This window comes from Protomyctophum parallelum (assembly GCF_964188405.1).
Source record: "Protomyctophum parallelum genome assembly, chromosome: 22".
Classification (NCBI taxonomy): domain Eukaryota; kingdom Metazoa; phylum Chordata; class Actinopteri; order Myctophiformes; family Myctophidae; genus Protomyctophum; species Protomyctophum parallelum.
Window position 1 is genome coordinate 37,426,811 of NC_139714.1, and position 14,695 is coordinate 37,441,505.

The 14,695-nt window shown below is 43.6% G+C and overlaps 1 protein-coding gene across 1 annotated transcript in view; it reads left to right on the forward strand.

Moving 5' to 3' along the window:
* Nucleotides 1-14,695, forward strand: part of tnpo3 (transportin 3) — a 75,214-nt gene that overhangs the window by 28,972 nt on the left and 31,547 nt on the right. The window contains exons 9-14 of the mRNA XM_083794499.1: nucleotides 2,581-2,688; nucleotides 4,043-4,134; nucleotides 4,727-4,866; nucleotides 7,659-7,850; nucleotides 9,670-9,761; nucleotides 13,856-13,926. Coding sequence (XP_083650625.1) covers nucleotides 2,581-2,688; nucleotides 4,043-4,134; nucleotides 4,727-4,866; nucleotides 7,659-7,850; nucleotides 9,670-9,761; nucleotides 13,856-13,926 — 695 coding nt within the window. The remainder of the gene's footprint in view (nucleotides 1-2,580; nucleotides 2,689-4,042; nucleotides 4,135-4,726; nucleotides 4,867-7,658; nucleotides 7,851-9,669; nucleotides 9,762-13,855; nucleotides 13,927-14,695) is intronic.

Sequence of the window (14,695 nt, forward strand, 5' to 3'; positions counted from 1 at the left end):
TCGTAAAGGAGCAGTTTGTCTTCGTAAAGGAGCAGTTTGTCTTGGTAAAAGGAGCAGTTTGTCTTCGTAAAGGAGCAGTTTGTCTTCGTAAAGGAGCAGTTTGTCTTCGTAAAGGAGCAGTTTGTCTTCGTAAAGGAGCAGTTTGTCTTCGTAAAGGAGCAGTTTGTCTTCGTAAAGGAGCAGTTTGTCTTCGTAAAAGGAGCAGTTTGTCTTCGTAAAGGAGCAGTTTGTCTTCGTAAAAGGAGCAGTTTGTCTTCGTAAAGGAGCAGTTTGTCTTCGTAAAAGGAGCAGTTTGTCTTCGTAAAGGAGCAGTTTGTCTTCGTAAAAGGAGCAGTTTGTCTTCGTAAAAGGAGCAGTTTGTCTTCGTAAAGGAGCAGTGTGTCTTCGTAAAAGGAGCAGTTTGTCTTCGTAAAAGGAGCAGTTTGTCTTCGTAAAGGAGCAGTTTGTCTTCGTAAAAGGAGCAGTTTGTCTTCGTAAAGGAGCAGTGTGTCTTCGTAAAAGGAGCAGTTTGTCTTCGTAAAGGAGCAGTTTGTCTTCGTAAAAGGAGCAGTGTGTCTTCGTAAAGGAGCAGTTTGTCTTCGTAAAGGAGCAGTGTGTCTTCGTAAAGGAGCAGTTTGTCTTGGTAAAAGGAGCAGTGTGTCTTCGTAAAGGAGCAGTGTGTCTTCGTAAAAGGAGCAGTGTGTCTTCGTAAAGGAGCAGTTTGTCTTCGTAAAAGGAGCAGTTTGTCTTCGTAAAGGAGCAGTGTGTCTTCGTAAAGGAGCAGTTTGTCTTCGTAAAGGAGCAGTTTGTCTTCGTAAAGGAGCAGTTTGTCTTCGTAAAGGAGCAGTTTGTCTTGGTAAAAGGAGCAGTTTGTCTTCGTAAAGGAGCAGTTTGTCTTCGTAAAGGAGCAGTGTGTCTTCGTAAAGGAGCAGTTTGTCTTCGTAAAGGAGCAGTTTGTCTTCATAAGGAGCAGTTTGTCTTCGTAAAGGAGCAGTTTGTCTTCGTAAAGGAGCAGTTTGTCTTCGTAAAGGAGCAGTTTGTCTTCGTAAAGGAGCAGTTTGTCTTCATAAGGAGCAGTTTGTCTTGGTAAAAGGAGCAGTTTGTCTTCGTAAAGGAGCAGTTTGTCTTCGTAAAGGAGCAGTTTGTCTTGGTAAAAGGAGCAGTTTGTCTTGGTAAAAGGAGCAGTTTGTCTTCGTAAAGGAGCAGTTTGTCTTCGTAAAGGAGCAGTTTGTCTTCGTAAAGGAGCAGTTTGTCTTCGTAAAGGAGCAGTTTGTCTTGGTAAAAGGAGCAGTTTGTCTTCGTAAAGGAGCAGTTTGTCTTCGTAAAGGAGCAGTTTGTCTTCGTAAAGGAGCAGTTTGTCTTCGTAAAGGAGCAGTTTGTCTTCGTAAAGGAGCAGTTTGTCTTCGTAAAGGAGCAGTTTGTCTTCGTAAAGGAGCAGTTTGTCTTCGTAAAGGAGCAGTTTGTCTTCGTAAAGGAGCAGTTTGTCTTCGTAAAGGAGCAGTGTGTCTTCGTAAAAGGAGCAGTTTGTCTTCGTAAAGGAGCAGTTTGTCTTCGTAAAGGAGCAGTGTGTCTTCGTAAAAGGAGCAGTTTGTCTTCGTAAAGGAGCAGTGTGTCTTCGTAAAAGGAGCAGTTTGTCTTCGTAAAAGGAGCAGTGTGTCTTCGTAAAAGGAGCAGTTTGTCTTCGTAAAGGAGCAGTGTGTCTTCGTAAAAGGAGCAGTTTGTCTTCGTAAAGGAGCAGTTTGTCTTCGTAAAGGAGCAGTGTGTCTTCGTAAAGGAGCAGTTTGTCTTCGTAAAGGAGCAGTGTGTCTTCGTAAAAGGAGCAGTTTGTCTTCGTAAAGGAGCAGTTTGTCTTCGTAAAGGAGCAGTTTGTCTTCGTAAAAGGAGCAGTTTGTCTTCGTAAAAGGAGCAGTGTGTCTTCGTAAAGGAGCAGTGTGTCTTGGTAAAGGAGCAGTTTGTCTTCGTAAAAGGAGCAGTTTGTCTTGGTAAAAGGAGCAGTTTGTCTTCGTAAAAGGAGCAGTTTGTCTTCGTAAAGGAGCAGTGTGTCTTCGTAAAGGAGCAGTTTGTCTTCGTAAAGGAGCAGTTTGTCTTCGTAAAAGGAGCAGTTTGTCTTCGTAAAGGAGCAGTGTGTCTTCGTAAAAGCAGCAGTTTGTCTTCGTAAAGGAGCAGTTTGTCTTCGTAAAGGAGCAGTTTGTCTTCGTAAAGGAGCAGTGTGTCTTCGTAAAAGCAGCAGTTTGTCTTCGTAAAGGAGCAGTTTGTCTTCGTAAAGGAGCAGTTTGTCTTCGTAAAGGAGCAGTGTGTCTTCGTAAAAGGAGCAGTTTGTCTTCGTAAAGGAGCAGTGTGTCTTCGTAAAGGAGCAGTGTGTCTTCGTAAAAGCAGCAGTTTGTCTTCGTAAAGGAGCAGTGTGTCTTCGTAAAGGAGCAGTTTGTCTTCGTAAAGGAGCAGTGTGTCTTCGTAAAGGAGCAGTTTGTCTTCGTAAAAGGAGCAGTTTGTCTTCATAAAGGAGCAGTTTGTCTTCGTAAAGGAGCAGTTTGTCTTCGTAAAGGAGCAGTTTGTCTTCCTAAAAGGAGCAGTGTGTCATCTATTATCTTGTTCTCCCGGCAGGAGGGCATACCGGAAGACACGGATGACTTCGGGGAGTTCCGGATGAGGGTGTCCGATCTGGTCAAGGATGTCATTTTCCTCGTGGGTTCCATGGAATGTTTTTCCCAGGTAAGCGCTCTGAAATGCTTTTACGTTAAAGGAGAATTCCTTGCTAGAATGCTTTCTTATCTTTCTTACCTTTCTTTGTAGTTGTTACGTCCCCACCAAAGAGATCCAGGTGTTTTTTTGTGCAAAAACTCCTTATTGGCTATTTTCCCTACCATAAGCCCTCAATGAATTGCATTGCATTGAATGGGAATTGAATGGGGCTATGGGGTGTTATGCTAATTCACTTATTTCCATCGAAAGAAATAGTAAAGTGTGCCGCTTGGGATATTATTTACATTATGAAGAGAGGATATATACAAAGAAATTATAATTTTGAGCGATGGAAATAAGCAAATTAGCACAACACCCCATAGCCCCATTCAATTCCCATTCAATGCAATTCATTTAGGGCTTATGGTAGGGGAAATAGCCAATAAGGAGCTTTTGCACAAAATAACACCTGGACCTCTTTGGTGGGGACGTAACAACTACAAAGAAAGGTAAGAAAGCCTTTTAGTATGGAATTCTCCTTTAATCGTCGGGAGTCCATGTTGTTGTTTGCATTTCATACATGATCATGTCTTACAGCCTGTGTTCTTAGCGTGTTATGTCTTACAGCCTGTGTTCTTAGCGTGTTATGTCTTACAGCCTGTGTTCTTAGCGTGTTATGTCTTACAGCCTGTGTTCTTAGCGTGTTGCCTCATCATGATCATGTCTTACAGCCTGTGTTCTTAGCGTGTTATGTCTTACAGCCTGTGTTCTTAGCGTGTTATGTCTTACAGCCTGTGTTCTTAGCGTGTTATGTCTTACAGCCTGTGTTCTTAGCGTGTTATGTCTTACAGCCTGTGTTCTTAGCGTGTTGCCTCATCATGATCATGTCTTACAGCCTGTGTTCTTAGCGTGTTATGTCTTACAGCCTGTGTTCTTAGCGTGTTATGTCTTACAGCCTGTGTTCTTAGCGTGTTATGTCTTACAGCCTGTGTTCTTAGCGTGTTATGTCTTACAGCCTGTGTTCTTAGCGTGTTGCCTCATCATGATCATGTCTTACAGCCTGTGTTCTTAGCGTGTTATGTCTTACAGCCTGTGTTCTTAGCGTGTTATGTCTTACAGCCTGTGTTCTTAGCGTGTTATGTCTTACAGCCTGTGTTCTTAGCGTGTTATGTCTTACAGCCTGTGTTCTTAGCGTGTTGCCTCATCATGATCATGTCTTACAGCCTGTGTTCTTAGCGTGTTATGTCTTACAGCCTGTGTTCTTAGCGTGTTATGTCTTACAGCCTGTGTTCTTAGCGTGTTATGTCTTACAGCCTGTGTTCTTAGCGTGTTATGTCTTACAGCCTGTGTTCTTAGCGTGTTGCCTCGTCATTTCTCTCCTCAGCTTTATTCTACTTTAAAAGACGGTAACCCGCCGTGGGAGGTGACCGAAGCTGTTCTCTTCATCATGGCCGCCATCGCTAAGAGTGTCGACCCGTGAGAGATTCCTTCATAACTATCAACAATGTTCCCCTAGCCCCTTAGACAGCACTTTATGTAGACTTTAGATAGCATTTATACAGACTCATAGCATGTTACGTAGACGGCACTAGAATTGCATTTTATGTAGTCATAGCACTTTATAGTATATATGTATATTGTAGTATAGTATGTGTAGTTTATATGTATAGTTTCATTATATAGATATTCCACTGTTACGTTCTTAGCTTACGCATGTTTCATGATAACTATATTTATGTATGTGATGTATTGCCATGCTTTTTGTTCTTGCTTAATGCAAGTCGCTCTGGATTAAGAGCGTCTGATAAATGCCTAAATTGTTATCTTTGCATATCCCATTTTGGGGCGGGAACGGTACCCCTTTTGGTGTTTTAAACATTATGTTGTAATTTAGCTATTAGCTATTGAAAGATCTACAAGCTCATAGCGCGCCACGAGCTTGTAGGTCTGCTATTTTTGAAAAATCGTGAAAATATTTATTTCAGAAAAGGATTTCAATTTTTTTTCTTTTTTCGACGTCGGGCCTAAATGGGATACTTAACGTCTTTAACCCTTCCCTCCCTGGCAGAGAGAACAACCCCACACTGACGGAGGTGTTACAGCAGGTGGTGCTCCTCCCAGAGACGGTTCACATCGCTGTGCGCTACACCAGCATCGAGCTGGTGGGAGAGATGAGTGAGGTGGTGGACAGGAACCCTCGCTTCCTAGGTAAATATACAGGAACCCTCGCTTCCTAGGTAAATATATAGGAACCCTCGCTTCCTAGGTAAATATATAGGAACCCTCGCTTCCTAGGTAAATATACAGGAACCCTCGCTTCCTAGGTAAATATATAGGAACCCTCGCTTCCTAGGTAAATATATAGGAACCCTCGCTTCCTAGGTAAATATATAGGAACCCTCGCTTCCTAGGTAAATATATAGGAACCCTCGCTTCCTAGGTAAATATACAGGAACCCTCGCTTCCTAGGTAAATATATAGAAACCCTCGCTTCCTAGGTAAATATACAGGAACCCTCGCTTCCTAGGTAAATATATAGAAACCCTCGCTTCCTAGGTAAATATATAGGAACCCTCGCTTCCTAGGTAAATATATAGAAACCCTCGCTTCCTAGGTAAATATAGAAACCCTCGCTTCCTAGGTAAATATATAGGAACCCTCGCTTCCTAGGTAAATATATAGGAACCCTCGCTTCCTAGGTAAATATATAGAAACCCTCGCTTCCTAGGTAAATATATAGAAACCCTCGCTTCCTAGGTAAATATATAGGAACCCTCGCTTCCTAGGTAAATATATAGGAACCCTCGCTTCCTAGGTAAATATATAGAAACCCTCGCTTCCTAGGTAAATATAGAAACCCTCGCTTCCTAGGTAAATATATAGGAACCCTCGCTTCCTAGGTAAATATATAGGAACCCTCGCTTCCTAGGTAAATATATAGAAACCCTCGCTTCCTAGGTAAATATATAGAAACCCTCGCTTCCTAGGTAAATATATAGGAACCTTCGCTTCCTAGGTAAATATATAGGAACCCTCGCTTCCTAGGTAAATATATAGAAACCCTCGCTTCCTAGGTAAATATATAGAAACCCTCGCTTCCTAGGTAAATATATAGGAACCCTCGCTTCCTAGGTAAATATATAGAAACCCTCGCTTCCTAGGTAAATATATAGAAACCCTCGCTTCCTAGGTAAATATATAGGAACCCTCGCTTCCTAGGTAAATATATAGGAACCCTCGCTTCCTAGGTAAATATATAGAAACCCTCGCTTCCTAGGTAAATATATAGAAACCCTCGCTTCCTAGGTAAATATATAGAAACCCTCGCTTCCTAGGTAAATATACAGGAACCCTCGCTTCCTAGGTAAATATATAGAAACCCTCGCTTCCTAGGTAAATATACAGAAACCCTCGCTTCCTAGGTAAATATATAGGAACCCTCGCTTCCTAGGTAAATATACAGAAACCCTCGCTTCCTAGGTAAATATATAGAAACCCTCGCTTCCTAGGTAAATATATAGGAACCCTCGCTTCCTAGGTAAATATACAGGAACCCTCGCTTCCTAGGTAAATATATAGAAACCCTCGCTTCCTAGGTAAATATATAGGAACCCTCGCTTCCTAGGTAAATATATAGGAACCCTCGCTTCCTAGGTAAATATATAGGAACCCTCGCTTCCTAGGTAAATATGGTCAATGTGACGCTTACGTTGATTTGTGTTGTTGACTTCGTCGACTAAAACTAAGACCTTTTTTTTTCGTCGACTACCTTTTTCCACTGACGAAAACTAAATAAACTAAGCTATGATGACTAAAACTAAGACTAACTGTACTGACAATTTCGTTCGAAAACTAGACTAAAATGTTAGGAAGGGGCTAGTGGACAAGAGATCCAGTATGAGTCATTTACAAGCTTGTAGATCGGCTATTTCATTACGGCGGCATCAAGGCCCGCCGAAATACATTTTAGTGGACTAAATCAACTGTAGATTTAGTAGACTAAAATCTCATGGTATTTAGTCGACTAAAACTAGACTAAAGGTGGTTGCACACTGAATGCGTTTTCCCGAAAAAAAAACGAAAAAAAATCCGAAAAACGTGCCGGGACATTAACACTAAGACATTTCCAGGTGACTAAAATGTGACATTTCCAGGGGACTAAAATGTGACATTTCCAGGGGACTAAAATGTGACATTTCCAGGTGACTAAAATGTGACATTTCCAGGGGACTAAAATGTGACATTTCCAGGGGACTAAAATGTGACATTTCCAGGTGACTAAAATGTGACATTTCCAGGGGACTAAAATGTGACATTTCCAGGTGACTAAAATGTGACATTTCCAGGTGACTAAAATGTGACATTTCCAGGGGACTAAAATGTGACATTTCCAGGGGACTAAAATGTGACATTTCCAGGTGACTAAAATGTGACATTTCCAGGGGACTAAAATGTGACATTTCCAGGTGACTAAAATGTGACATTTCCAGGGGACTAAAATGTGACATTTCCAGGGGACTAAAATGTGACATTTCCAGGTGACTAAAATGTGACATTTCCAGGTGACTAAAATGTGACATTTCCAGGTGACTAAAATGTGACATTTCCAGGGGACTAAAATGTGACATTTCCAGGTGACTAAAATGTGACATTTCCAGGTGACTAAAATGTGACATTTCCAGGTGACTAAAATGTGACATTTCCAGGTGACTAAAATGTGACATTTCCAGGTGACTAAAATGTGACATTTCCAGGTGACTAAAATGTGACATTTCCAGGTGACTAAAATGTGACATTTCCAGGTGACTAAAATGTGACATTTCCAGGGGACTAAAATGTGACAAACTATTCAAGAGACTAAAACAACACTGATACTATCATGTTGCTCCTGCATGTCGTAACCCCGTGCCTCTCCACCCCAGACCCCGTGCTGAACTACCTGATGAAGGGTCTCAGGTCTCATGTCTCATGTCTCTCCTCTCCTCTCCCCTCCACCCCAGACCCCGTGCTGAACTACCTGATGAAGGGTCTCAGGGAGAAGCCTCTGGCGTCGGTAGCAGCCAAGGCCATCCACAACATCTGCTCGGTGTGCAGAGACCACATGGCCCAGCACTTCCAAGGCCTTCTGGACATCGCCCGCGCCCTGGACTCCTTCGCCCTCTCCACAGAGGCCGCCGTCGGCCTGCTCAAAGGTCTGTGCTGCTCTTTGTGTTCTGTGTTCTCTCTCTCACCTTCTCGATTCTACAAATGTCTTCTAAATCCTGACGGTTTTCTGTAAAACCTCATGTTTCTATGTCAGCGGTGCTCAACCTTTTTCATGTCAAAGACCCCCAGAATTATCTGTAATTGGCCGCCAACCCCCATCTGAAAGTATGTTGTTCCAGGGAGCCCCCCCCCCCCCCCCAAAAGCAAAGATTTGAGTTAAAAACGTTCGCTTTGAAAGAATATATCAAAGATTTGCGACACATTTTCACGTTAAAAAAAAAGCTAAAGTAGAACATAATGCTTTAAAACACCAACAGGGGTTCCCGTTCAGAATGGGTTCAGGACATCCATATTATTCAACCATTTTTCAAATAGTATTTCTTTGTACACAGGTTTTTTCCCCCCAGTTTTAAACGGGAACAAAAACAATTACTAAAATAAAGCGTATCAGATCAGATGGATGATGTGTACAGAAATGTTAAAGTATAATACAATATATTACTCATAGGAAGACATAAGAGAAGCTGTGAGTAATAATTAAAATAAAAACAGAAACAAAAGAGAGATAAGATATAGTACTTTATTGTCAGTTCACCCTGAAATGTGTCTTGCGACCCAGCAGCCAAGTACGCAGAACACACACACACACACACACACACACACACACACACACACACACACACACACACACACACACACACACACACACACACACACACACACACACACACACACACACACACACACACACACATTTGACATAACACAAAGAACAAGACAATTTACTGTACATACATAAAGACATGAAGACAAGAGCAATATCCACCGCTTAGTGGAACTCCTGATTAAGCTGTAAGGTCGACTGGTGGACAAAGGACCTCTTTAGTCTGACCTGATAGTGTGCTGGTACACCATATCTCCTTCCTGACGGCAGCAACCTCACGAGAAACATGAGTAAGACAGAATTGCAATCCTTGCCGCTACAAAATCTGTTCCACCCAGTTAGACAAAAACTTTATACATTTCTCCTCTTTTAATGTGCTTCTATAGAGCACTACTTTCTGTAGAGGGTGCCAGTACACAGGTTCATGTATTTTTTTATTTGCAGTGAAACCATGTCGGGGGGGGGGGGGGGGGGTGGTGGCTGTGCGTCGTTAATGATGTCCATTCATATTTGATACAGCCAGTTTCTGGAGAAAATGGAATTAATGTGGCCGCAAAAGCCTTGAAACTACATATGAAGAAGGCAATGTCGCTGCTAGTATACGTCACGCCCAGCTGTCAACACATTGCGTTCCTGAGATTCCTCGTCGACGTAAACTCAGCTGGCGGTGACTCGACTCGTACTAACCACGAAACATTAAATATCAATTATATATAAAAAATAAAATAACATTCAGTTTCTGTTGTGCGACGGGCAGATGCAGCCACCCGCCATCCCGGAAATGTAGTTTCTGGGTTGTTTTGAGTAGTTTCTAACGCTTATTTTGTTACTCTTTGGGTATATTTGTACATTTCCACCTTCAGTCGATGCTTCATATCCATATGAGTGAAAAGGCCGGGATGAGTGGTTTATTTTTCAAACGCAGTTCTTATATGAAGAGATCTAAAATCCCCCTATGGGAATTACAATGCAAATAAAAAGTACACAAACCTGTGGACTGGCGCCCTCTACTGACAGTGACGTCAGGACTTCGGTGCTCTATTGACTGATTCTTTGTCAGTGGTCAGTCTTAGTCTCAGGGTAGCGTCATGCATTTATAGTAACTGTTTTACTGTAATGAGTTACTGTCCAATGTTCCTTAGGTACAGCGCTGGTCCTAGCCCGTCTCCCACTGGAGAAGATCTCAGAGTGTCTGAGTGACCTGTGTGCGGTGCAGGTTATGGCCCTCAAAAAGGTACGTGAAGATTATGTAACCCTGAGGTAAATGGGTCTATGTAACCCTAACCCCGAGGTAAATGGGTCTATGTAACCCTAACCCCGAGGTAAATGGGTCAATGTAACCCTAACCCCGAGGTAAATGGGTCTATGTAACCCTAACCCCGAGGTAAATGGGTCAATGTAACCCTAACCCCGAGGTAAATGGGTCAATGTAACCCTAACCCCGAGGTAAATGGGTCTATGTAACCCTAACCCCGAGGTAAATGGGTCTATGTAACCCTAACCCCGAGGTAAATGGGTCTATGTAACCCTAACCCCGAGGTAAATGGGTCTATGTAACCCTAACCCCGAGGTAAATGGGTCTATGTAACCCTAACCCCGAGGTAAATGGGTCTATGTAACCCTAACCCCGAGGTAAATGGGTCTATGTAACCCTAACCCCGAGGTAAATGGGTCTATGTAACCCTAACCCCGAGGTAAATGGGTCTATGTAACCCTAACCCCGAGGTAAATGGGTCAATGTAACCCTAACCCCGAGGTAAATGGGTCTATGTAACCCTAACCCCGAGGTAAATGGGTCTATGTAACCCTAACCCCGAGGTAAATGGGTCTATGTAACCCTAACCCTGAGGTAAATGGGTCTATGTAACCCTAACCCCGAGGTAAATGGGTCTATGTAACCCTAACCCCGAGGTAAATGGGTCTATGTAACCCTAACCTCGAGGTAAATGGGTCTATGTAACCCTAACCCCGAGGTAAATGGGTCTATGTAACCCTAACCCCGAGGTAAATGGGTCTATGTAACCCTAACCCCGAGGTAAATGGGTCTATGTAACCCTAACCCCGAGGTAAATGGGTCTATGTAACCCTAACCTCGAGGTAAATGGGTCTATGTAACCCTAACCCCGAGGTAAATGGGTCTATGTAACCCTAACCCCGAGGTAAATGGGTCTATGTAACCCTAACCCAGAGGTAAATGGGTCAATGTAACCCTAACCCCGAGGTAAATGGGTCTATGTAACCCTAACCCCGAGGTAAATGGGTCTATGTAACCCTAACCCAGAGGTAAATGGGTCAATGTAACCCTAACCCCGAGGTAAATGGGTCTATGTAACCCTAACCCTGAGGTAAATGGGTCAATGTAACCCTAACCCCGAGGTAAATGGGTCTATGTAACCCTAACCCCGAGGTAAATGGGTCAATGTAACCCTAACCCCGAGGTAAATGGGTCTATGTAACCCTAACCCCGAGGTAAATGGGTCAATGTATCCCTAACCCCGAGGTAAATGGGTCTATGTAACCCTAACCCCGAGGTAAATGGGTCTATGTAACCCTAACCCAGAGGTAAATGGGTCAATGTAACCCTAACCCCGAGGTAAATGGGTCTATGTAACCCTAACCCCGAGGTAAATGGGTCTATGTAACCCTAGCCTGACCTAAGCAGAGACATTTCTGGTCTAGAGGGGCGGGTCGCGCCTCAGAAATGCGCGCACCCTGATTGGATCTCATCGATCTGTCCGTCACCCCCGGCCCCTCCTCTCCCCCCTAGTGCAGCGCTACGTCACATCATTTAGAGCGACGCCCACCCGGAAGGGTTGACTCCCACTTTTAGACTGGTTCAGCCCACGGCTTTTTCCAGGCTTTCATCTTTCGCGCAGACGAAATGAAAGCCTGGGTATCGAGGCTAATGTAACCCTAACCCCGAGGTAAATGGGTCTATGTAACCCTAACCCCGAGGTAAATGGGTCAATGTAACCCTAACCCCGAGGTAAATGGGTCAATGTAACCCTAACCCCGAGGTAAATGGGTCTATGTAACCCTAACCCCGAGGTAAATGGGTCTATGTAACCCTAACCCCGAGGTAAATGGGTCTATGTAACCCTAACCCAGAGGTAAATGGGTCAATGTAACCCTAACCCCGAGGTAAATGGGTCTATGTAACCCTAACCCCGAGGTAAATGGGGAACATAGAACCTGGAAACATAGGGAAATAGATTAAAGCATTTGGCTGGTTGAATGCATAGATATTAAAACATAGGGAAATAGATTAAAGCATTTGGCTGGTTGAATGCATAGATATTAAAACATAGGGAAATAGATTAAAGCATTTGGCTGGTTGAATGCATAGATATTAAAAAAATATAGATGCCTCATTGGCCGCTGCAGTTCACTGGAGCGACCTCATTGGCCGCTGCAGTTCACTGGAGCGACCTCATTGGCCGCTGCACTTCACTGGAGCAACCTCATTGGCCGCTGCAGTTCACTGGAGCGACCTCATTGGCCCCTGCAGTTCACTGGAGCGACCTCATTGGCCCTTGCAGTTCACTGGAGCGACCTCATTGGCCCCTGCAGTTCACTGGAGCGACCTCATTGGCCGCTGCAGTTCACTGGAGCGACCTCATTGGCCCCTGCAGTTCACTGGAGCGACCTAATTGGCCCCTGCAGTTCACTGGAGCGACCTCATTGGCCCCTGCAGTTCACTGGAGCGACCTCATTGGCCGCTGCAGTTCACTGGAGCGACGTGACTCCATTGAAGGCAGGAAGTGCCTCAGGGAAGCGCTGAAGGCACGCTGCGTCGCTCATAGACTTATAGACATAGACGCCCTTTCCGGCTCTGGAGCGTTGGATGTGTCCAAGGGAGGGCAAAACATTCCCCAGATTCCTTGCGAAGCCCTGTGGAAGCATGTTCAGGTCTGATAAGTCCCGGGAAAAGATGCGCTGTGATTGGCCAGTAATCGCCTGAGTGGCAGCGTGACGTAACGTGCCTTCCTCACTTCCTCTCCCAGTGTGAATTCTTCCGCCCTCATCCTTTAACACGCGTCGCTCCAACCAACTGCAGCGGAGCATCTATGTTTAACACATGTTTAACATGTTTAACATCCTTTAACGCGCGTCGCTCCAACCAACTGCAGCGGAGCGTCTATGTTTAACACATGTTTAACATGTTTAACATCCTTTAACGCGCGTCGCTCCAACCAACTGCAGCGGAGCGTCTATGTTTTTAATATCTATGCCCATGTGACGTCACTCATGAGACTCCCCTATGTCTCGCTGTCGCTCAACTGACTACTGGCCAATCACACGCGTGTCTTCTCCGGGACCTCCATTACTGCCACTCGTGCTTCCTCTTAAGTTTCGCAAGGAATGTTGGGAAAATTGTGCCTTCGATTTTGACACGTGCCTCATGTCTATGGGTTGAATGGAAATAGAGCTTTCATTGTTTTTAGAACACTACTTATAATCCAAATGTAATGTTGATTTCATTTGTCTTGTTATAAATAATGAAAGGATGTGGTGTGAGAAACTGATTTACTGTCTTAAACCCTGTTTACTGTCTTAAACCCTGTTTACTGTCTTAAACCCTGTTTACTGTCATAAACCCTGTTTACTGTCTTAAACCCTGTTTACTGTCTTAAACCCTGTTTACTGTCTTAAACCCTGTTTACTGTCTTAAACCCTGTTTACTGTCTTAAACCCTGTTTACTGTCTTAAACCCTGTTTACTGTCTTAAACCCTGTTTACTGTCATAAACCCTGTTTACTGTCTTAAACCCTGTTTACTGTCTTAAACCCTGTTTACTGTCTTAAACCCTGTTTACTGTCTTAAACCCTGTTTACTGTCTTAAACCCTGTTTACTGTCTTAAACCCTGTTTACTGTCTTAAACCCTGTTTACTGTCATAAACCCTGTTTACTGTCTTAAACCCTGTTTACTGTCTTAAACCCTGTTTACTGTCTTAAACCCTGTTTCCTGTCTTAAACCCTGTTTACTGTCTTAAACCCTGTTTACTGTCTTAAACCCTGTTTACTGTCTTAAACCCTGTTTCCTGTCTTAAACCCTGTTTACTGTCTTAAACCCTGTTTACTGTCTTAAACCCTGTTTACTGTCTTAAACCCTGTTTCCTGTCTTAAACCCTGTTTACTGTCTTAAACCCTGTTTACTGTCTTAAACCCTGTTTACTGTCTTAAACCCTGTTTACTGTCTTAAACCCTGTTTACTGTCTTAAACCCTGTTTCCTGTCTTAAACCCTGTTTACTGTCTTAAACCCTGTTTACTGTCTTAAACCCTGTTTACTGTCTTAAACCCTGTTTCCTGTCTTAAACCCCCACAGCTTCTCACTCAGGACTCAGGAAAAACGGGTGACCCCACGGTGTGGCTGGACAGACTAGCGGTCATCTTTCGGTAAGGCCATGAGCGCACACATGTAAACATGCTGTAAGAGCATGAACGCACACATGTAAACATGCTGTAAACATGCTGTAAGGCCATGAACGCACACATGTAAACATTCTCTAAGAGCATGAACGCACACATGTAAACATGCTCTAAGAGCATGAACGCACACATGTAAACATGCTGTAAACATGCTGTAAACATGCTCTAAGAGCATGAACACACACATGTAAACATGCTGTAAACATGCTGTAATGCCATGAACACACACATGTAAACATGCTGTAAGGCCAAGAACGCACACATGTAAACATGCTGTGAGGCCAAGAACGCACACATGTAAACATGCTGTAAACATGCTGTAAACATGCTGTAAACATGCTGTAAACATGCTGTAAGGCCATGAACACACATGTAAACATGCTGTAAGGCCATGAACGCACACATGCAAACATTCTGTAAGGCCATGAACGCACACATGTAAACATGCTGTAAGGCCAGGAACACACATGTAAACATGCTGTAAACATGCTGTAAGGCCATGAACACGCATGTAAACCTACTGTAAGAGCATGAACACATGAGTCCTGTGCTTAGCGTCTTCTATTTGCAGGGTGCAGTTTATGGTGGAGCATTCCTTGTTCTTTTGTTTTTATCACTGACCTAGTTGTCATTGTTTTTATCATTTAGTTCTTCTGTCGTATGTTCTTCAGCTCCGTTGCATTAAGCCAGTCCAGTGTGTCATTGTCTAGGTCAATTAGCCCACGGTCGCCATTCG